The 24,058-nt window shown below is 39.5% G+C and overlaps 3 protein-coding genes across 3 annotated transcripts; all 3 read right to left on the bottom strand.

Annotated features, from left to right (window-relative positions):
• Positions 1-421: 421 nt before the first annotated feature.
• Positions 422-14,180, bottom strand: AstA-R1 (allatostatin A receptor 1). Its single transcript, XM_014356317.2, has 5 exons — positions 13,384-14,180; positions 7,970-8,108; positions 7,133-7,504; positions 6,113-6,364; positions 422-813 (listed from the first exon to the last, which is right to left on the bottom strand). The coding sequence occupies exons 1-4, from the start codon at positions 13,815-13,817 to the stop codon at positions 6,116-6,118; spliced, it is 1,194 nt and encodes a 397-aa protein (XP_014211803.2). The 5' UTR covers positions 13,818-14,180; the 3' UTR covers positions 422-813; positions 6,113-6,115.
• Positions 14,181-16,532: 2,352 nt separating this feature from the next.
• Positions 16,533-19,068, bottom strand: LOC149373709 (uncharacterized). Its single transcript, XM_089596015.1, has 4 exons — positions 18,954-19,068; positions 18,115-18,212; positions 17,629-17,730; positions 16,533-16,962 (listed from the first exon to the last, which is right to left on the bottom strand). The coding sequence occupies exons 2-4, from the start codon at positions 18,194-18,196 to the stop codon at positions 16,820-16,822; spliced, it is 327 nt and encodes a 108-aa protein (XP_089452141.1). The 5' UTR covers positions 18,197-18,212; positions 18,954-19,068; the 3' UTR covers positions 16,533-16,819.
• A 2,414-nt stretch (positions 19,069-21,482) lies between these two features.
• LOC106641831 (uncharacterized) lies at positions 21,483-23,595 on the bottom strand. Its single transcript, XM_014356364.2, has 4 exons — positions 23,516-23,595; positions 23,338-23,423; positions 22,313-22,444; positions 21,483-21,822 (listed from the first exon to the last, which is right to left on the bottom strand). Exons 1-4 carry the CDS (start codon positions 23,518-23,520, stop codon positions 21,500-21,502), a joined length of 546 nt encoding a protein of 181 aa, XP_014211850.2. The 5' UTR covers positions 23,521-23,595; the 3' UTR covers positions 21,483-21,499.
• Between the last annotated feature and the right edge of the window lie 463 nt (positions 23,596-24,058).

Here is a 24,058-nt window from a genome sequence, read left to right as displayed (position 1 = left end):
TCGCAAAAAGAAAGAAATAATAATAATAACAACAATAATCTACGAGGGAAGAAACGATGCTTAAGGCGAATGGAGAAAGCAACAACAGCAGGAGGCAGTATTCAGAAATAAATTTATTACATCATCTCTGTCTCATTGCCGCGTTAAAAAAAGAAAATGAAATAAAAAAGCCAAGGATCTCGTCGTAATTTCCAACAGTCAAGGTTAAACGCGACCAATTGATTAAATATATTTTCTCATGTATTAGTTTGTTTTATAATTTATTTATACCTATTTATGTGTACCGTTTCAATTTAAGCACATCAGCCGCACGTCCAGCGTAGTTAATCATATACATCGATAAGTTGACACACGTTAAAAACGTCCATTTCTCGGGCGTGAAAAACGCCAAACCTTGACAAACGAGTCCCCCCCCCCCCCCGGTATCGGAGATGGACAAAAAAAAAGTCAAGTTATCTCCCTCCCCGGCAGCGTATACAGTACACCCGTCAAGTGCTTGAGACCCAACCACCGCCCACTAGGCGAAAGACAATGACACTCACACACTGCACACTCGCACTTCACTGCAGCTCAATGCTACTGGTAGGCGCACTGTATATATAGATTCCGATCTCGATTGATCGATCCCACGAAGCATCTTGTATTGCCCACAAGTGGGTAGTCACCAGTTGCTAGGTAGGTGTTTCTCGATTCCATTCACCTCTCGAGCCTCGACGACGAGTTTCCCCCTTGGCGTCTTCGTGTAGGCTCTCCTCCCTACTCCCGGGAACCCTTGCTGTACTTTGGACGGCCGCGAATCAGGAGTCTCACCAACTGGAAGAAAAAAAAAAGCAAACGCTCTGGATTTTTGCATTTTCCCTCCTGCAGATGTGGGTTCATTTTTTTTTTCATCCATGTACCTCCGAGAGTGCCGCGTGAAATTTATGGGCTAATGCGAGATTTCGGTCTGTGCGAAGCCATGCTGTTTCTACTGTTTTCCTCGTAGATTTGTGTTGGTCGGGGATATCATCAGGATGGATTAGTCGGAAAAGTTCGATAATTCTCGTTTTTATTAAAGTGTGGGCGCACATTTTTTTTTTTGGGGGGGGAGGGAGGGTTGGTGAGAATCCCGGCGAGTTTGCAAGTTTTTGGGGAGGGGGAGAAAAAAAATTGATGGCCCTTTTTTATTTGGGAACCCGAGAGAGTTGGAGTGGTTCCGAAGTGGTACGAGATTACTGTTTGGTTTGGTCTTTTTGTTATTTTTCATTTCGAAAGCCGAAAATTGAATTTTTTTTCCCAAATGAGAATTGAATCACAAATAGGTGTGTATATTTATCAATGCGAATAAGCTGAGATTTCATGGTGTGGATTTTTGCTTCCGCGGAGAGGTCGAGTAATTTCTATTTGAACCTCACGTGAGCCGGAAATTGGACGAGTCTTGAAAACATGCCAGCAAAAAGAGCTGCCGACGAGCAAAGAAAAGAGAGCTGTTAACAGAGAGTTTGGCAAAGACAGCCAAAAGTATATATACTCTGCAATCCTCCGAAAGGGTTCGTGTTTTCCCCACCCCCCGACCACTGAGTATCGATCCACCTGACGGACCACGAGTCGGCCATCACCTTTGACGGCTCTTTTACCGAAAAAAGACAGAGTTATCCTTTACGTATAACGCGTTACTTTTTTTCTTTTTTTTTTTCTCTCAATAACTTATACGCTCAGTTGTGACATAAACACTTTACAGCTCATCGATCGATGTGCCCTTACTTTTCTCGCACTTACGCATCCCCTCCTGTTTTGGCAGCTGGTGTGTTTGGACCGCAGCATGAAAAATCAATGGCCAAGGCCGAAATTGGTAAGAAAACAGCTCCCTAATGGAAACGTAGGTACGTATATTTCTCGCACCCCGTTGTTTTAAGCTGAAGGGTCGATTTATTTCGCACCCTCGTCGTTTTATGGTGCGATGAATAAAAAAACTGTTGACGAAGGTAAGAATAAACAACCCTGTCATTCAACCTTGTGGAAACTTTTTTTTTTTTTTTTTTTTTTTTTCCAAATTAACTACTTGCCCGTCTCAGATGAAACTGATGCATTTCACTCGACTCGTAGTTACGCTACGACAAGTGCATTATTTTCTCTCGGCTCGACGACATCGGAGTGTTTATGCACACCCGAGCGCTGCACCCACTTACCCCAGAAACTGTCACACGAATCATCCAAGTACGTACTCGTGCCGAGAAACAAAGGGACCAGTGCAGCTCCGGATGACCAAATAACGGAGCTGGAATAATAACGAGACGAGGCCAGCGGGACGACTTCTGGGTGTTGGGGTGTAAAATTTTGTCGCAGTGGTAATTCGAAAAAAATTTTTTATTTACCGATCCATCGTGCTTGTGCATTTGCAGTCGGTTCGTTGCTTAATTTGATAAACTTTTGCATAACCGAAGTAGGGATCAGTTTACTCGATAATGAGAAATGGTCGCGGTCCAAGGAAACGAAAAAAAAAAAAATAAGCGATCGATTATCGGAAAAAGTTTGATAGCGCACGGACCACGCAAAAATGTATACCCTATACCCCAACATTTTGTTAAGTAGCACAGAGGCAATTGGATTACTCGAAACGCAAAGTGGATTTGCATTTAATTTCGCACAAGAGATTCCACTTGCATTAGCGAAATTCAGACAGCGATGCCAATTAACCGATGCAGTAAAATACATTTATTGCTATTTTCCATGATTTTTATTTACAATACCAATTGAAATGTTGTTGTTTCTTTTTTCTTTCTTTTTTTTTTTTTTTTTTTTTTTTTTAATGAAATTGGTTTTATTCATCTCGTCCCTCTTTGACCGCAAACTCAACGAAAGTAATTTGATCCTGTGAACACTTTTACCTTTGTCACCTCCCTCTTTTTCTCCCGCAACTAATTTCCATTCATTTGACAATTTTACCGGGGAGTAAGAGGAAACGGTTACCACGTTGGCAGGACAATTTAGTACTATCCCCTGGCTCCACACTTTTTTCAGTTCTTTTTTTTTTGTATCACTCGAGGACTTTTTTTTTATTCGAGGTATAGGGTGTCCCCCTTTTTTTTTTTACTGTCCACCATCGGAGCAGTTAACTCCATATAGACAAGGTAACGAGCAAAAGTGATTGACAGTTTTCATCGTTGTTTTCAAACTTTTGCAAAAAGTGCTTTTACGCGGAAAGAAAGCCAATTATGAAGGATATCGATAACCAGTGTAGGTGGAAGTAAGGGCACAAGAGAAAAAAAAGAAAGCTATATTGAAGAGAAACGAATTTTGCGAAGGTAATCGATTGGCAATCAGAGTAGGCCTATAAAGGCCCCTAGCTTTGAAAGCGTCCAAACCTCGATTGAAATTTATCACCGAATTTTCTTCCCTCGAACGCGTCCCGGAAACGAACAGCCTTTTTTGGGATTCGCCTCGTTGCACCTGTATATGTATACATCCAGTAGAAAAAACTGTTTCTATCAGCCGTCCTGCGTACACACATGTGTAGGGTCAACAGATTTTCGCCCCAGATTTTTTTGTCGTTCCGGCAGGTTTTATGCTCCTTTTCCACGTATTGCTCGGAGACTCCGCCGATATTCCTTTAGCCATAAAACGAGTTTGAGTCTCGCGGGCGATGTTTAGTTTGGGAAAACGACCAATTTTTCAGCACGAGGGTTGAAAAAGCAATCAGAACTTTTATTTTTATGGGAATCTTTCAACACTGCAGTGCACACGCGGATATGAAATTCAACTTTTAATAGGTGTTCTTTTGTTAATTAATTTTTATCACACCGCGGTGATATGCGCAATACAAATGCGTCAATTACGAGTTTTAATCAATTGAAATTAAAAAAAAAATAAAAGCAACTCAAAGATATGGATGAATGCATTTTATTTCCCGTGCTGTTGCTTGTTTGTAATTGAGAATGAATGCAGTCATGGCTTCATTAATTAAACAAGGGGCTTGATATATTACAGTTAATTAAATTAATATCGAAATAACTTGTTTCCAGAGGATTAATATAGTTTGTTCCACTGATGCTTTTATGTGCAAAAATCAAAAAAAAAAAAAAATTTATCAATATTCTGCGCATTTCAATCACGTTTCATCCACTTTATATACATACCTAAGTATTATGGTTTCGTAAACTCATACAGGGGAATTTCCCCGCGCTTCCATTTTAATTTCATTATTGTACGCAGTAAAATAAAACTTTCCCCCCCCCCCACGCGCTTTAATAATGTGTTATTAAAAATTTTTCATCATAAAATTCTTCTGTGCAAAATATGCGAAAAGTTTATTTGAAATAATACATGGATGATATCAACACACACCCACAAAGTCATTCAATACCTCTTGTGTGCAAGTAAAATCTAAATACCGAAAAATGAAAAGAAAAAATGACATCGTTGTTGTCGCAAAACATGTATACGCAAAAGACAAAAACGAGCGTTCGATTAAAAGCATCCGCTACACCGAAATGTCAAAGTACGGTCGCGCTGTTTGAAATGAAAATTTTTCTCCTCTCCACGAAAGCTTCCACAACTTGGAAAAAGAGTGCAAGTCCTTTGTTTTTTTGTGCTGCTGTTTCTTTATCTCGGCAAAAACGAAACAAAAGTATGTGTAATTATTCTCCCTCTGAAAGGCTATCGGGGATGAAAGTTTCTTTGTATGGAGACATCTCAAGCCGAACGTAAAGCGACTGGCAGTAGTCAACTCGTCCCGATTTATTTTAAAAGCACAATCAATACGGTAGACATTACTCGATGATCCAACGTGGACGGAAAAAAACAAGTCACAAAAAAATGACTTTATCCTCCAAGGGCTGTTTTATGTGCAAGACGGTGAAAGATATTACATCGACGGTATTGTTTACAATGTCCCATTTTCCTCTCGATTGGTACACAGCGCCCTCCGGATTACTCAGAAAAAAAATTCTTCCTTCCAACCGTAAGCTACAGCAACACCATACGGGAACGAAACGAGAGAAAATCGGAAAAGCCAAGCGACTCTAGTCAATCGTATACACTTTTCCGCAGAAAGAGAGAGAGAGGAACGTACAGCTGTGGCCACCCTAATCCAAACATTGTTCCCTCGCAGCCCTAACGGAGCGACAAATGGATTGTACAGCGAATAAAGAGAGACACGGCCAATGGAAAAGCTACACGGTGGAGATAGGCAGCATCGGCGTGTGTGTACGCGGCGGTAAAATTGTCTCGTAGCCCCTGCTATTGACATTAAGCGGGTGCGCCAGAAAGGGCCAATAAATTTGAACTCCCGGCGTCAACTACAGAGGACTCCCTCCCAACCCCCCCCTCCTCCTCCTCCTCTTCTGTATAAATACATGTTTTGCCTACTATATGTATGCGTATGGTATGTACAAGAAGGGGGCTGTTGTTTATATGTACGAGTGTCTCAAGGCTTTTGACGAGATGGCTTTCTCACCCACTCGCGCGTCCCGTAGAAACGACAGGGAAGGTGTGTGCGTAAGTTTTTTTTTTTCTTTTCCACCAAGGGGCTCTGGCGCCGGTTTTACGGGACACACGGGATATTATGTGCCCCCTGCCCTTGCTTTCATTCCTTGTTTCGTGACGCTAGATGGATATAAGGGACTCTCGGCGAAACAAGCGGGGGATGATTTTTAAGGCCACGCGCCGATATATACGATTCCACGACTGGCGAAGACGAACGACGCGGGTGTATGATTTCGCAGCTCGAATACGATAAATATACCGTGGGGTAAAAACCGCGGGGTGCAATGAACCGATAAAAAAAAAAAAACTTATGTACTTTCAGTGACATTAACGCCTCTTACGGTATACGCACAGTGACGACACGTCGAGGGCACACACCAGTCCAATTAAAAAGCAGATCGAGGCACTTTACCAGCTCGATTTCCGTGTAAACATTTATCTTTTACGACACCGGGTGGCTTTCATCGGAGTTCCGCCCCCCAAATTATGGCTCTCCCATCCTCGTTTCGAATCGAGTTCCCACTCGACACCATCCACACCGCAACGTTATTGAATCCAAGTACAAACATATACCCCAACTACATACACGCCTCTGGGCGCGCTCGAGCAAGAGATTGCAAGCAAGCAACAGAACAAAGGGTGTACTCACCACCTAGATGATCTGCCCGGAGCTGGGTATCCGCGTGGTCCTGGTCTGTAGATGGTTGTGCTGGTCCTGGTTGGTGGTGTCGCGGCAGTACATGGCCTTCCAGAACGCCTTGCGAAAGTTCTCGCTCAAAAAGGCGTACAGTATGGGATTGACGCAGCTGTTGGCGTACGCGAGCACGTGCCCGAATATCTGGAACCATATGGTCGCCGTGTTGTGCGGGTAGACTTCCAGCGACTTGCACACGAGGACGATCTACCGACATGAATGGTCATTTTCATTTGTTTGTTTATTTTGTTGTATATTTAATTTCCCCCCCCCCCATCGCAATGCGGAAAATTTCGTTTTACTCCCCCCATGGCTTGATCTGTCGCACGTGACGATACATTAATTCTCTCTTTGTGTGTACTTGGAAAATGTGTTTCCTCCTCCGAGAGGGATTATCTTCACGAGCAGTGAGCAATTTACGTTTATTTTTATTTTAATTTTTTTGTTTTTCACGAGGTAAAAAGAAAAGGTTGAAAAATTTCAGTAGTAAAGTCGCTCATTGGTCAGACGAGCGTTTAATATTTCAGTGCGCGGTTAGTTTCGCGATAACCGAGGAAGCGGAGGGTCCGGACCGCTCTCGTAATTACACCTCGTCTCTGTTTCCACGTTTATCGTCTAATTAGTTAAACTTCACCTATGCTGCTGCTGCTTCGAATGTTTATTTTGGCCGCAGGATAAATCGAGCGTACAAAATGTAACATAGTCACGGCAGTCCAACGGTATGATATTAATCAGGCGCACGCGTGCACGACGTATAGGTACCCCTAACGAGACGGCCGCGTGAATAACGAATGGGTGTGTTATTCGTCAGCGTAACTCTCCTTTGGCTTATGACGCAGGCCAACAAAATGAATAACCACGATAAAGGAAGGCGGTGTATTGTTCGTGCATCGATTATTTATACCCATCGTCACCCATGAATTGTTCACCACGGCCACCACCAAAGAAGGGGATGAATAAATATGGGGTGTATACCTGAATGGGGGCCCAACTGAAGGCGAACACGCCAACGACAACGGCGACGAGGCGGGTGACCCGCTTCCGACCCCTGAGCCCGTCCGCGCTGATCCTCGGCGCCTGCCACAGCCTCATCAGCATACCCAGGTACAGGCCGCCGATGAGCAGCAGGGGCACCAAGTAGCTGGCCAGGAAGAATATCCACTGGAAAACCGGCCAGTCCCTCTCGTCGAGGATCCGACAAGCCGTGATAAGCTTGAGCTCGAGCGGAGCCACGCTGTTGCTGCTGTTGATCCTCGCCGGCCTCGTGGGCGTAGGCGCCACCACCCTCCCGCTGTCGGACAACAGTGTGCCGTTCCTCGCCTCGGGCAACTCGGGCTGGCTGTAGGCCTGCGATCGTTTGGCTCTTGTTACTTTTCGTGCTCACCGTCGTGGTTATTGGGGTGGGCCTCGAACGAGGCGTTAATATTGAAGGGTACTTTGATGATGCCGGAGAGAAGAAAAAAAACCTTCCTCTTTGTCGGGGTACCGGGGGTAAATGGGATTTTCAAAAGTGCATGCGTTGTTGCTCGCTTCGAGGTGTATTCTTTTTTTATGATGATGCATGCATTCCTGAAGCGAGAACGCTCGTAACCCGCGTTTTAATTAAAACAGTTTTTCGTCTTCCTTTGCAGTGGAACACGTACTCGAAAACTCATGTGTTGTACCTTTACAATGGAAAATTCAACGCGGGTTATCTGAATTTTTTACATCACAAACGAGTAGGGACGAGCCACTTGAAACGAAAGCTCGAAAACTGCAAGGGGTTTTTTTTTTAATTTCCACGCGAGAATGTTACGTAACGGTGCAACTTACCTCGCTGACCTCGCCGTGGATCATGAACACGGGTATCGACACGGTGAGGATAATGAACCAGACGATGCAGATGGCGACGATCGCGTGGCCCTCCGTCCTCACGGCCCTCGAGCTCACCGGGTGCACGACGGCCAGGTACCTGTTTGGACATACACGATGTGTCATTCGCGTGCAGCTGGTGATTAAAAAACTATCGGAAGCGCGTTCATTGTCCATCCCTTGACATCGAGAGCCGCTAATGCCACTCTGGGCATGAGGACGAAAAAATGCGGGGCTAAAATCGGTGGTTACGCGATTTATAAAACCAAGGGTGTTTCTTCACTCGGTCCGATACGCGAAACGTGGATAAATGGTCGAGTGGGCTCTCGCGCTGATGGATTCGATTGTTCGGCCGGGATAGCCGTGGGAGATGTACAGCGGTGGAAGGAGACTTTTATCGGAAGCTGTGGTTTCGGGACGCGTACGTGCAACCTTTGGAGTGCCAGCGGATGGGAGAGACAAAGAGAAAGGGGACGATGTGGGGACGTGGCATTGATGTTTGTCGACTGAAACGAGGTGGAGGAGGGAGGCTTATGGTAATTAAATCAATCTGGACCGGGATCGCGCTGTCCTTTTCGAGACTACATCAATGGCTCGACCAGACGTTCGTTTGTCCGATGGGGCTTATTTGGATATGTCGTGAGTTACCAGGGGTGGGTTTTCTGATTTTTTTTTATCATTATTTTTTGTATTTTAGAGATTAGATTTTTTGACTCACCCGAAATTCTATTGGAAACGAGTATCTCTAATTGTACCTACTACAGCACAGGGGGTGGGACTTTTAGCTAAGACTTTGAAACACTGACTTTTGTTTAATCACTCGTTTCATAAATTCAAATGCTAATTAATAGTCCACGCCTAGTGACTAATCCACGTCTGCTCCAAATAAGGAAATTTCATTTACAAACGTGCCAAGTTCGGTATAGTTGCGTTGATTTGGAACAGATGCGATCTCGTTCCAAGTTGTTAAAAGTTGGATGATTTTACGCAGAATAGTTTAAAACAATGTTTAATAAATTTATCTGAAAAGTAAGTAAGTTTTTGACGCGTGCCTTTTGAAAATTTAATTTTTCGATATCCCATTACTGAAAAATGTTGAAATTCATTGTAGAAGCTGGATCTTTGGAAATTTCTTGATTAACCTTTCACGGAACACGTGACGCGGTAATTGCTCTCGTGTGCCAACGTTGTACGTAGTCGAAGAGCAGCAGAGGGAAATTTTTTAATATCAGGGACGCGACAGATCACACGTATGCGAGGAAAAATCCAGTCTCTCTCTCTCTCTCTTTTTTTTTTTTTTTTTTTTCATTGGCAAAATGACATCAGAAATGGATATGCATTTGATCATACCTTGGAGCTGAAAAACCAATAATTAAATCCTTGCAGCTATTTCATTATCTTGGGGTTTCGTTAAATCCGGAAAAATACATGGAGTAAAATCATATCGAGAGAGGGGGGGGGGGGGGAAACTCAACAATGGCAACCCAAAAACAAGAACTCTATTGGCTCGTAACTCTTGACATCCTCATCTGCGAGTAGCGAAAAAAGAAAGTGGTTGGACTAAAGAAAAAGAAAAAAAAAAGAAGCGATCGATGCAACAACTGGTACAACGTAAAAGTTTTTCCGTGTTCATACATTCTCACTCGCACACACAGCTTGTCATTCGTAGGGGCATTGAAACCGGTCCCGTCTTTGATATTTCAGGAAAATGATAACGAGTACCAGGCGTTTCCTCCCCCGGCTTTCATTTTTTTCCCCCGCGCGCACCATTTCACGCTGCTACAGGCTTTTCATCCCGGCGTGCACGTAGGTATGCGTTTGTGCTTGATTACGTCGCTTCTGGATACATTTTTCTTCCTCCTCTCATCCTCTTCAAAATAAAAGCAAAGTGTCTTTTTTTAGATTCATACTTAACATTTCTATCGGAATAGTAGCAATACTATAGGGTAGTGTTTAGCACAAAACGAAGATAAGCCAAGTTCATTGGATGATGCAAATATTACTAGAATATACATGGGTACCATGGAAATTGAAAATAAGTTAACAACGATCTCATGTTCCAATAATTCAAAATTAGTTTTCATTGTTCATGCTCGGAGGAAAGCAATACGCTTTAAATCGACAAAATTCAGATCCGTCAAAGTCAAAGTAAGTTATTATTTTTCATCAATTCAAACAAGTACTAAACTGTAGTTTACTTATTTTTAAATGTAATGAAAAACGTTAATCCCCAAATTTTTGTTTTTACTTGAAATGTCAGAAGCTTTTGCGATGAAAAATAACCTTCAACTCGATAAAAAAAAAAAATACTTTTTTCTGGCAACGGTATTAACGAGCATGACCTAAATTTTTTCATCGAATCAAAATCTTTTAAAGCTCGAGTTACGTGGATAAACCGTGGGATTCACGAAAGCTGAAAAATTTTTCAATTAGACGAAAAATCACACGTCCTCCTTTCAGCTGTTGAACCTCGAAAGATGTTTGTTTTTCGCCGCGTAATGCAACAAATACGGGTATAAAACATGTTCACCTATGGCTTACGCCCTTGATAAACGAGCCCGTTTCATCCAGACCGGCAAGGCTTTTCGGGAGATTTTTCACAAATCACCACAACCAGAACAATCGCGAATAGAAAAGAGCCGCTTTGCATAGCAAAGTATGTAAATCGTTGCCATTGTTGACGCACACAAACCCACACCGATGTTGTACCAAGTCACGCGTATGGTTCAAAAAGAAAATAAAACTTCTCGTCCGCAGCATCTCCTCCGAAAGGATTTCGCGCACTGGTCAATCAAATTCACCCCTTTTCCCAAAAACAACCCGATCGCGGAAAAATCGATAGGAGTAGCAGCACATCGAGCGATTTCCATAATGTATTCGGAGCACGCGTGCGAGGATATACTCGCGCGGCCGATAAAAAACTCGAGCAAACGCTCTTTAATGATGCTGTTTCCCATTTTCCGTCACGCGCGCGAATTATTCAACCCCCCGCGAGAAAAATCGGTAATGACTCCACCATTTACTCGCTTAGCGGAGTTATTTTTTTTTCCCAATTTTTGCGCTCAGCCACGTGCTTCCCGGTCGAAATGCACGAGGATTCATCGAACCGCTACTCAGGGGTCGGGGTATAATCAAATTAATTAGTGTATCACGTCCAGTTGGCGCAGAAGTAGCTGTTGCACCGCGTAAGGCCTCCCCTGTGGAACATTGCCATTGTCCGGCCTCGTCTCGGATTACAAACTATACGCGGGCAGGAGATAGACATAGAAACGGGCGCCAGGAGGGAAGGATCGAGAATTAAGTTTCAGCGTGGCTGGTCCTCGTATTGGATTTCCGTCAGGCGAGCTCGTTTCGTTGGTGCGTTAACGCGAACGTGCACGTATGGTACAGCGGGTGATTCCTCTCGTGCGAGATAAAAGTTGCGTTTATCCGCTTATACACACCGGATGAGTTAAGGGAGAGGTGGTGAAATTGGCGTTTCGAGCGGTTTATCTCGAGTTAAGCGCTGTTTTTCCGTTTACATTTCCACGAAGCCGAGAGAATTTAATCCAGCACCCAGGGGGGGGGGAATTCAGGGTGCTTGGCGCGTTCTTTTGCTTCTCTCTTGTTTTATTCTTTCAAGAAGTGGCTGGTATACCTATACTCCTACGCTACAGCGAACGCGTATATCTGCTATTTTGCATTTCACACCGAGACCTATTTTCGTGTACCTGAATGGATAAAGACTTTGTAACGAAGCGAGGGGAGGTCCATAAGTCGAATATCGGTTTCCATTTCGGGGCTCGGAGGCGCACCTGGAAAATTTCATCAGAGTCGTTGGGGTGAGTTAAACAGTAGCTGCCTTTGCCACGTGTGGAAAAAACAGGGGCACAGCTTATAAATATATAAGCTCGCGTGGGAGGGATTTAATTGAACGGGTGTACGCGCGTACGACGCGGAGTTTTTTTTTCCCATTTGCGGTCCTGCGTTTGGAAATTCTTATTATCGTTTTTTTTTTTTTTTTTTTTTTTTTTTTTTTTTAATGGAAATCGCGTCGAGAAAATTGAATCACCCTACGGAAGAAAATGTTTCCCAAATGTTTTTTCTTTTCTTAATTAAAATCTTTGATGATGTTTCGTGATAGGAACGAATGGCACGTTTTTAGCGTAAAGTGTCCACAGCAGCGGTACGCTGTTTACCGAGCAAACCGTGGCGCATACTTGATACGCTCCGGGGGAGTGTAGAGAGTGGCAAAAATTTTCTTCACGCGCGAGAGCTGCTAAAAAGATTAAGATTACGCGGCAAACAAACATAAATGAATGTGTGCATGTCTCATTATTTTGAGGTGACGAAATTAATTTTCTACGGGTTTTCCAAACGTTTTGCAGTAAATTCTCAAAAAAGCGCTTTTCCGTACTTACAAAAAGTAGTTTAATATTCAGAAGTTATAACACAAATTTATCGAAGGATGAATAATGTGATCGAATTTTTTTTAGCTCCATATTGGCTTTATTGGCTTCACATTCTCCGCAATGTTATCCTGTCCAGAAAGGCAACTTGGACAAAAAAAAAAAAAAAACAACCTTTTCGAGACCCTTGTAAAAATGGGCAGGTCCCAAGTATGAATTTCAAACACACTGTTTCTGCGTCGTGATCGTAGTCAAGGGGTAAACAAGGTCAGCTGAAAAATCAAAATTTATCCAAGACGCGCTACCGAATTTTTCACGTGTAGACGCCAACACACAATTCTTGCGAATCTCCTAAGAGGGTCTCTACGCGGCAAGTGTATTAGGTGACGTAGCTCCTCGTGCGAGCAGAAAAATTATTACCCGAAAGGAGCTACGAAAATTTCAAAGATGCTTTTTCCGAGACTCCGTACCTTTGGGACCGAAATTTTTGTCTCTCCCGCGTGCCCGCAGGGATGGGTAAGAGAAATTTTGCAAGCGCGCAAAAAATTCAAGCTCGACAAACTTTTTTAGCTTAAAACTTTTACTCTCAACTTTTTTTTAGTTTCCTTGAGCCAAAGTAAAAAGAATACCTACATTCTCTGCGGGGCATTTTTTTTTAAAAAAAAAGGGAAGATTGTTTCTTCCCTTAAAAAAATACCGATTCAATTAACGCGCAGAAATGCTGCTTCGTTGCACTTTAACGAAGCTTTTCGCGCTGATACCCAAGGCACGTGGAAAAAAAAAAAAAAAATTTCACCATCCCAAAAGATTTTTGTTGTTCTTCCACGTAAGAAATGGTCCAAAAATCGAATATTAATATAAAGTGTCGTGACTACGTTTTCCTTGCCCTATAAATACATCCAAAGGACACTGAAATCTCCAAGCTACACGTCCATTGACGAACATCGAAACACCATGAAACTTGGCAACACACCAACGAAAACTCACCTGTCGAAGCTCATGAGCACGAGGGTGTAGACGCTCGCGCAGGCGGTGACGATAATGAGATACTGCACGCACTTGCACCACACGTTGCCGAAGGGCCAGTACGGCAGAACAAAGTCCGTGCCCGTGAAGGGTATGCAAAACATGACGAAGAGCAAATCGGCCACGGCCAGATTGATGATGAGTATGTTGGTGGTGGAGCGCATGCTGGTGTTGAAGGCGACCACGGCGACGACGAGGCTGTTGCCGATCAGCCCGACGAAGCCGATCAGGCCGAACATTATCGGCACGATGATGCTCACGTACTTTTGGACGACCCGGTCGAGCTCGGCCGCTTCGGTGTTGGTGCCGGTCGCGCCGTCGATGACGATGTCCCCCTCGATCGCCGTGCCATTGTCGCTCTGCTGCAGCAGCATCGCTTGCCGCTCCAGCTGCATCTCGCGGTTCCACGGCTGGCGGGCCCGGGGCTCAGGATTCGCGTGTCATCGCGGGGGTGGGGGTCGTGGTAGAGGTGACGGGCAAACGGCCGGCGCTGCTGCTGCTTATGCATGCAGGACTGCCCGTGACACCGATCGTCGTTTGTCAATGCGGAACTGTCGTTTTTGTCCTTGTAGCTATTTCCGCCGTTGGAGTTTACTATAACTGTGCTGCGTTGGATCGAACACTAGTGCCGAGGATGGATGAATGGACGATTTACCTCATCGTGTACAAATTGGTATTACAAGCAGGAAAATTTAACCGAGCACTGTAATTTAATTGGTAGCAAGCGAATCAAAAACCTTTGAAACTAAAACGTTTCCATGTTGCTTTATTTTTTCGTGGATGACAATTTTTTTTTTTTTTTTTTTTTTTGTAACTTTTTTTAATTCAATTAAAGTTCTCGTTGCACCCGAGCAATTGATTTATTCTTGTGGTTATTTTCACTTACAATTTATCTCAAATCACTAGTGATATTTACCGAACATTGAGTAGTTTACGATTTATATCAAAGTTTTGACATACCTTGATTCGATATTCAACTTTCGTTTGGAATCTTTTAACAAAATTTAAAACTACAATTTTTCATCGTCAGTGATTTATTAAATTTTGCACGCTTTGATAAGTGTTACAAATATACAGTGTCGATGTATTGTTTTGTTTCTAATAAAATTATAATTTGGAGAGAATCACCAAAAGCTCAAATTCATCCAATCACTCGCACTCAACTTTACTTTTCATTAAAATTTTCATTCACGCGATGAATTGTAGAAGAAAGTTATTTGCTTTTGTTCCGATGGATCTGTGACTATGACATTACAGGAACCAATATGAGAACTTGCCTATGCTACACGTACAAAAAGCTGTTTTCGAAAATACTTTCATCCCCACTGACGAGTCAAGGTATAACCAAGACGTGCTTACAGGTTTATCGTACCACAAATGTAGTTCATACTCTAAAACAAAAAGACATACGTCCCTGCAAAAACACACGTACTATTGTAAAATTTTGTCGTTTAGAATTAAATTTTCCAGTACAGCGCAATGCCTCGCTAAAAAAAATCAATCACTATCGTTTTGCAAAAACTCTGAGAGTTAGAGAGGCAACGATAACAGCAACAACAATCATTCCGCTCGTAACGTACTATGGCATTTTTCCTTCTTGACATTCGCCGGCTTCCCACGCCAACGTGATCATGTCACCGCCAACGAGCACATTTATAATTTTGCTTCCTTCACGCGACAATAGTTAAAGTTCCAAGAGAGAAACAAAAAAATAGGGAAATTTAGCAACTGATACTCCTCTGATGCGTGCAAAACGCGCGTGACGTTTGAAACGGAGGAGGGTGTCGCGCGCTCGCCCTCCGCGGTGGAGATCGCGGCACGACTGTCGCCCCGTTGGCCGCCCGGCATATCAAATTTCGCTCCCCCGACTCGTGTGCTGCGCACCCGGGGTTGCGCTCGAGGGTGGAAAAGCCGCCCATGCTTTGGAAAGCTTTTCTTCGGCGGTGATTTGGGCCGCTACTCCTAGAGACACCTGGGGAAGCGATGCGGATGCTGTTGTGCATGTGTTTTATCAACGGGTGGACGTGTTTGGTCGATTGGTCATAGGGAGCTTTTCGTTGGAAGTTAAATTTGGAATTTTTCCCTTTGGGCTGTTTGCTGGTACGGTAGGCTTCTTATTTTTCTCACGGATTCGGGACTTTTTTTAAACTTTTCATTTGGGAAGCATCTATATACCTTTAAATTTACTTATGCACAGTTGTTTCATGTGAGACGTGTGAATTAGCATAAAGTATAGATTTCGACTCTTGACATAATAGTAACAGCAGTGAGTATTTAAATTTAAAACTTTTGTTAAATTAAGGAAAAAAAATTGTTAATTGATACTTACTTGAAAAAGCCTCCGAATTATTGACGTAAAAAAGTACTGCTAATAAAATAGCAAAAGCAATTCTGCTTACTTTTGGCAGTTTACACCTACAGTACGTCAAAGTAGATAAATTACAAATGAGTTCGCATAAAGGCTATCAAAATATAAATGGTCAAGTTAAAGACCAACTAATGCTTACATCATGTCTTTACTTTTTTTCGGTATAAAACGAGACGAAACTCCTTTCAACTTCTGTATTCGATGGTCAACTTAATAATCAATAATAAAATTGATTTTTTAATGCTAATAAAAATTGATTTGAATAAATAGCACAAAGAGTATTTGAGTAAGCTTGAAAATATTTTGTTGAAATTAACTAATATATTTGTGGATTCGCAAAAAAAAAGAATGTGACAGAAAACGAGATCAATGTGGTAACTCTTTTTGTATCGATTTCTGTACCTTACACTTACAAAAACCGCGGGAATTATAATGAGTGCCGCCACAAGGAGACTCAACAAAATATCCAAACTAGTGGTTACTTCCGAAATGAGGTATATTCAAAGATTAAGTTAATTCATAACAAAATTAGGAATATTTCTATCAAATACAGAAGTAAAATTTTTATTGGGAGATTTTATTGCAACTTTGTTGACATAACATATTACATCATGAGTATAAAACATTGTTACGAAATATGATAAATTACAATTTCTCTTCATTGTACTGATTTATGGTAAATAAGTGTAGATTTCGTAACTGTACATCATGAAACAAGTGAAACAATTTTGTTTGTGGTTCAAGTAGTTTGATTCATATTAGAATTGATTATCATTTCTGTGAAGCAAAATTAAATTAATTTTGTTATCAAAGAGTTTATCTTCATAATTATATTTATCAAATATTATTTTAGTATGTTTTAACATGGGTAAAATGAAGAGTACTTATAAAAAAAATATTGGCAAGTACTTGATACTTTTTAAAATCTTAGTTGATTGGTCATAAAAACTTTAGTATTGTCTAAATCTGATTTCAATGTCATACAATAAGTATTGCAATGTCTCTTCTGTCGTTCCAACCCGAAAACCTTCATTCCGTGTTTTTAGGCGTTTTTTTTTTCTGATTAATAGTGTCGAGTTCTTTCTCAAAACCATCGATAGCTTCAACATCGATGCCACGGTGAGTCTTTTTCTCATGCTGAGGAGGTATCACTGGCATCGCTACAGGTTCTTCTATTTAGGGTAAATTTTTTTTTTTTTTTTTTTTTTTTTATTGTCTTATTTCAATATCAAAGCTTTCATTAAGCTTTAGTTGAAAAAATAGTCGTGCAGTCAACTAGCAAACCAATCAATGTGCCATTGAAGTGAGAGTAATTTTTTTTTTTAAAGTTATGCAACAATGACTAAAAAATATTTTTTTCCATGGGCACAAGGTGCAACTGCTGCTTTACGCCCTTTTAATCACTTCGGGCCCATGGACATAAAAGTTTTTACCATTCTCCGAGCCCAAAGTACTTCTCAAAGTGATTTACTGGGCTCAATGAGTTCCTACTCCCGCAAAACTGCACTTTGCACCCTCAATAAGAAAAACAATACTTAGACGCGACTCGGGCACAAGCATACAACAATCCCGCCCTTTTGGCGAAATTTTTTTACTTTGCACCCATGGTACGAAAAAAACAACTATTTTCTACTTAGAGGAACCACGTCAAAAAAATATTTCGTAAAGTTCCCAACATCTTGATAAATAAATAAAGTTGAAATACTGAGAAACCAAATAGCAATGGAGAAGAAAAAAAATTACAGAGAGGGGACGAGTCATTCATGCAAGAGGTGTTGTATTAACTAATAGAAATAATAGAGCACAAATGTGAATAGGATTGGGTGTGAAATTCTTACCTGGTTGGCTTTTTTTTTGGCAAGTTGGATATGTATTACACTTGGACATTACACATTCCTCGTCCGGGAAGCAGCTGATATCCTCGCATGTTCTGCCGATTTCTGGGGAATAATTTTATTTTTAATGACCAAAAAAAACAGTACATTCCGTTACCATGGCACAACGTACTAGTATGAGTGTTTGTGCCCAAGTCGCGTATGTCGTTTTTCTTACCGATAGCGCAAAGTCAAATTTTGCGTCCTTAAATATCCTTGCACTCTCGGAAAGAAAAACGACTTTCAAACCTCGGGCACAAGCATACGACAATCCCGAGATCCCAAGATTTTTTTACTTTGCGCCCATGGTAAAAAAAAAAACAATTATTCTTTGTCTTTAAAAAAATTTTTAGGCCTTTTTTTTCTTTATCGGCATTACACAATAACTACATGCAATTTTATGAGTGCAAAAATTTCTCTACAGGTGAAAATTCATTGATTAGTACTTACTGTTATAGGCATCAGCAACAGTGGCGCAAAAAAGTATTCTTAAAGTAATAATAACAATCCAATAAGCCAGTACTTTTGCCATTGTATTCCTGTAAATGCTGAAACATTTAAAGAATTCATAAGATGAAAAAGTTCTAGCTAAAAATGCGCTAAATTTTTTGTTTGTTAAAAAATACCAGGAGTTGAATTTTCAAGTGCAAAAATTTAAGAAATTTTCGTTATAAAAACATATGAAAAGAGTGAAAGATAGATGCTGATAATTCCTTCTGTGTCTGTATCATTTACATTTATATTTTACTGAGAAAAATTTCCAGGAATATAATACCGATTTAAATGAAACTTTTATAAACTTTTTTTTTAACTTTAGTCAAGAACCGCTACCAACTCATTGGCACAAAGCTTCATCTTTTTTTTTTTTTTTTTTTTTTAACATGTAGACGTATTTATTGAAAAAAATTTTTATTTCTTTAATTGTGAGCATTTAAACTCTATACATTGCCCACATGACAAATCATTGAAAAAATGTTACTTAAGAAAAAAAGAACCACCAGAAGTTTATCACAGAAGAGTGTACTACGATACTTTGGAAAAAATGTTTCCAACGTGCTTACTCGATTCGACATTTTCGTCCGTAACATAGCTCCACGAGAAAACAAAAACAACGTTACAAATGTCTACAGCTCTTTTGTTTGAAAGTTAAGTAAAACATCCGAAATATATTAATTGAACTTTTTGCGTTTTCACCTCGACTGCATGAAATTAAAAAACACACGTTACAATCGAAACGAAACGCAACACTTTTGTAAATGTATTCATACGTATAAGAGCGCCATACGTACCTTTACACCGTACTGGTATGAATTTATAACGAAGCGAAGAACTTTTCTGTGATTATTGTAATTAAGTAGGAACTCTCGTGATGGGTGAGAGAAGTATCGCGAGCCTCGTCCTCTCGCATCCGTGCCTCAAGCTCATCTACGCAAATTTCTGCTCCTCTCACTTTCTCCCATATCCCTCCCTCTCTTCTCTATTCCCCCACGTAGTGTATGTGGCGTGTTGTTTTCGTTGAGTGCAATAAGCATTCTATTTAGAAAAAGGAAAGAAAATTCTACGTGTAAGAAAAAGACTCGTGACAAATAAAAGAATGTCGCACAACATCCTGTGCTATTCGTCCTGGCCCTCCTGATCCATCCTGCGTTCGTCAATGTTTATGTGGATACGTATCCACAAAAACTCCCAATACAAGTAAATCTTATGAAAGTTTTGAGAATATTATATGTACATCCTAATAACGTCAAATATTTTTTAAAAAGAAAATCATTTCTGCACGATTTCTCTATCGATTTTATTATGAGTAATCAATAATATATTATCACCAAATTTTTGCACTGCAAAAAATTATAAAAAAAACTAATTTTTAAGAAAATACCAAGTTCGGAAAAGTTATTCATTATCGGTCCACGTACCACATAAATGCTCTTCATTTGATTTAATGACATCCATATTAAATAAAGCATTAAAGTTGTATTAAATAAATTACGTAGTTGATGTGAAAGGTTTTTAAGCTAACGATGTGATTTAAGAATTCGAAATTAAATTATATCAGACGTATCACATAACTTGCTGGGCCTGAAATCTCTTTGAAGTTCATTCAATCGGTAGCTTCGTATTATACGCAGATTGAAAAGTTCCATTGTTAGGAGATGTTAATTTTAATAATTGCTCCCTCCTCTTCCAGGAGTAAGCACTTTTACGGGAAATATTAAAGAAGGAGAAAATACTAAAAAAATTTTTTGCCTAACGATCTGTATATTACTATTATTTTGTACCCTTGATTGCGTGCTTCGCTTTAGTGGATCATAGAGGATATGTTGGTTGGGTGTATAGCTGTTGCTATTATATTTAAGGCGTAATTTTACCTGATATCAATTTGCGGTACACAGCATTTTTTTTTCGAACGTTCCAAAATGGGACTGAATGGGATTTTTGAAAGGTTTCTTTTTGGAAGGGGTTTGTATATTTGTAAATACAGGTTTTGCGTTCAAGATCATAATCTCTTAATATCTGTTAATATGCGTTATGCATAAGTGCTTAATATCCCTTAATATGTTGAATGATTCTTCTCTTCTACAGGATATATGTTCTCGCTTGGAAATTTAGGCTATAATTGATATTTAGGCTTTAATACCATCAATCATCGGTTGTAATGCCTGAAACTGACCGTGAAGTCCGCCATTCTCGGCAGTAATGCTTACTGCTGATTTATGAATGACGTGAGAAGTGCGTCCGAAAATGCTTCTCATCTCAATGCAGCTGTTTTTCTGTTTAGTTCCAAAAGCGTCCGTGCGATTTTATAAAGCGCCGGTAATATCTTGGTGGGCCAAGAAATGATTTTATTTTGGTTGGCCTTGGATAGTTTCTCACGGCTTCTATTTTTCCTGGGTTTGTCTCAATCTGTCTATTACCTAAAAGTACTTTCGCCCCTTTTTTTTAAGGAGTTGGCATTGTATCGACTCCATTGTGAGATTTGCATCAGTCAGCCGTTTTAGGCGCCTTTTGAACCGTATTCCATGTTGTTTTCAATTTTGGTATACTTCTATTTTGTGCCTATGGGCGAATTTTATGACTTGCATGAATGTGTTCGGAGAGTTTATGCATCCCGTAGGAGTCCGTTTGTATTGATGGTGCCTGTTTGAGACAGGGTGAGCTGTTTCACGTGCGTCTTTTCCGTAAATTTCTACTTGGAAAAATCTGCTGTTCCAGTGGCTTGCAGCTGCCAAACTTTCCAAAATGTTATCCTGGAACGATGGTGGGTATAGCATTTGCTGACTGTTATTTCGTTTGTAAACCGTATAAGTTTTTTCTATTGTATCTATAAAATATTTTAAATTTTCATCCAAGTTTTTATTATTGAAAAACCCGATCATGGCCGCCTTCAAACCTGCAGTATCGTCCCCAGCGATGCCAAACGGTTCCGCCCCTTTTGAGAAATTATTTCATTACTTCGGTAAAGTGAAATTACACCAATATTTTATCAAAGGGTTTATCTTCATATTTATATTTATCAAATATTATTTTAGTATATTTTAATATGAATATAATATAGAGTACTTTTAAAAAAAAAATATTGTCAAGTACGTCACGATTAAGTAAACATAAGAATATAACATACAGCATGCGTGGAAAGTTTTATTAGGAGGAAATTTTAGACTTTTTGATGGTCCAAAGACTTAAACTAAAAAAAGACACTCGAATGAACGAGAAGTAAAAGCTATTCAAGACATGATAGTAAAAAAAAAGGAAAATTGTATGATTACAGAGCAAAAGTTATCCAGAGTCCCACATCTAAAATCTCTTTTTTTTTGTGATTTTTTTCCCCGAGAAATTAGAACCAGTTAATAACCACTTCCTTCACTCTCTTCATAATGTCATCTATTTTCTTGAAAATGAAAATAGGGCGTTTGGTCGCCTTATCGTAATCACCTCCTGAAGTGCTCGGCTTCGGTAGTGTGCCATGATTGTTTAACCAGTCATCGATAAACTTACGATCTGTTTCATCAAGACCGGCCTTTTGACCGTTAGATGGAACATTAGGAAAAAATTGGCTAACATGAACAATTAGTTGTGCTTCCTCATTTGCTGTTATTGGTTGTTGTGGTACAGATGAGTGCGGACCATCGTAACTCGATTGTTTTCTCTTCTCTAAAACTATCAAATTACAATTAATTTTAATCAGATGTAAGAACTTTTTTTATTTTTAAAAACGAATGATTGTGTATATTTTCAAGTTAATTGTTCAATCGTTCTAAGATATATACGTATCCAAATAGTAATGGTTCACAAATACCGAGTTAATTAGTAGATACAGAGCATGCCATTAAAGTGATGAAGAATATGACAGAAGGAAAGATTATACTAGTATTGTTGGAGGAAAAATTGAAACAATTCTATAAAAAAATATCAATTTTATCGAGTTGTATAGCAAACTTGAAAGGTATTAGGGAAATTTTTCAGGAAAAAAACAAAAAACAAAAAAAAACAGTAACTTTAGTATAAACGGTTCACGTGCAAGCCAACAGCAGTTAAAAGAGTGGACGAATCACTGCTGCCAAAAGTTACGGTTACATTGCCGAAAATTAATACATACATCAAAAATAAAAATTGACTAATATCAATATATTATAAAATGTATCCTAACCTGGTTTGTTTACTTTCTTACAATCTGGATATTTTCCGCATTTGGTGGTCTTTCCGGGAGGGCAAAGGTCTTCTTTGATAACACATTCATAACTAGAGGGACAGATGATGTCCTGGCAGGTCCTGCCGTATTCTGAGGAGTTATTTTACACCAAGTTTTTCTTATTGCATCAAGCGCATTAATTGTTACATTTATTTTTTTTTTTTTTTTTGGATTTTAATTATGCCTGTAATCTCCTCTTTAACTGTGGTAAAGATACACACCCAAAATAAAAATTTTCAAAGAAAAAAAAATCATTTTATGTTCATAAAGGAAGTTATTTCCTATTATATATAGGTCAAACATCTGTATACATAAGTATATAATATTTAGGTTACGTGATGGATGTAACTGACAAGAAGAAGCAACAATTACGAGCTGGAAAACCGACAGATTTGTATCTGTAACACAGGCTGTTAAAAGTTGTCAACCCAGCGTTATATCATCCACGAGTGTTTCTTCAATATTTTTTAAAACCAAGCAAAAAAGCTTGTTTTTTTTTATATAACTGTTATTTGAAAATGAGATGGTAGAAAAATTTTGAAAAATTATTTGTGTTTCTTCATTACAAGAGATAGTTTTCATTGGCTTTTAATCGTTTTATAGTATTATATGGTAATACTTGCAATAATTAAAAAAAGTGTTACTATTTATTTTTTGCACTGTTTCTTCAATTCCAATGGCAAAAAAAGTAATTTTTCTGACGATAATATTAAAATAAGTACGTGGTAAAACGATTTGAAATTTCGCACACATTATTTTTGTACTTATATTAGTATTGGTAACAGTTTTAAAACTTTTTAAAAACCTTTGATTTGGAAAGCGTCTATAATATTAAATTTACTTATGCACAGTTGTTTCATGTGAGACGTGTGAATTAGCATAAAGTATAGATTTCGACTCTTGACATAATAGTAACAGCAGTGAGTATTTAAATTTAAAACTTTTGTTAAATTAAGGAGAAAAAATTGTTAATTGATACTTACTTGAAAAAGCCTCCGAATTATTGACGTAAAAAAGTACTGCTAATAAAATAGCAAAAGCAATTCTGCTTACTTTTGGCAGTTTACACCTACAGTACGTCAAAGTAGATAAATTACAAATGAGTTCGCATAAAAGCTATAAAAATATAAATGGTCAAGTTAAAGACCAACTAATGCTTACATCATGTCTTTACTTTTTTTCGGTATAAAACGAGACGAAACTCCTTTCAACTTCTGTATTCGATGGTCAACTAAATAATTAATAATAAAATTGATTTTTTAATGCTAATAAAAATTTATTTGAATAAATAGCACAAAGAGTATTTGAGTAAGCTTGAAAATATTTTGTTGAAATGAACTAATATATTTGTGATTCGCAAAAAAAGCCTGTGACAGAAAACGAGATCAATGTAGTAACTATTTCTGTACCTTACACTTATAAAAACCGTGCGTATTTTAATTAATGCCACCACTAAGAGACTGAACGGAAGATCCGAACTAGTGGTTACTCCACTTGGTAATGCGCTAAAAATCGCCTCGGTAGGCTTTAAAAACTCTTGCCAATGTGCGCCAAATTTTCTCCTACTGTACTACCAAATGCCATAAAATACATTAATTTCGGAGAAAGACATTTTTAAGAATTTGCTTTTTTGAAATCAAATTTTTTAAAAAATTGCGGAGAATTTTTAATAATATTTACTACATATTAATAGCTAATGGATAC

This window comes from Copidosoma floridanum, unplaced genomic scaffold, assembly GCF_036245765.1.
Source record: "Copidosoma floridanum isolate Cflo_tuat_1 unplaced genomic scaffold, Cflo_Japanese_pri ptg000029l, whole genome shotgun sequence".
Taxonomy (NCBI): domain Eukaryota; kingdom Metazoa; phylum Arthropoda; class Insecta; order Hymenoptera; family Encyrtidae; genus Copidosoma; species Copidosoma floridanum.
This window is presented reverse-complemented; position numbering and strand designations above follow the sequence as displayed.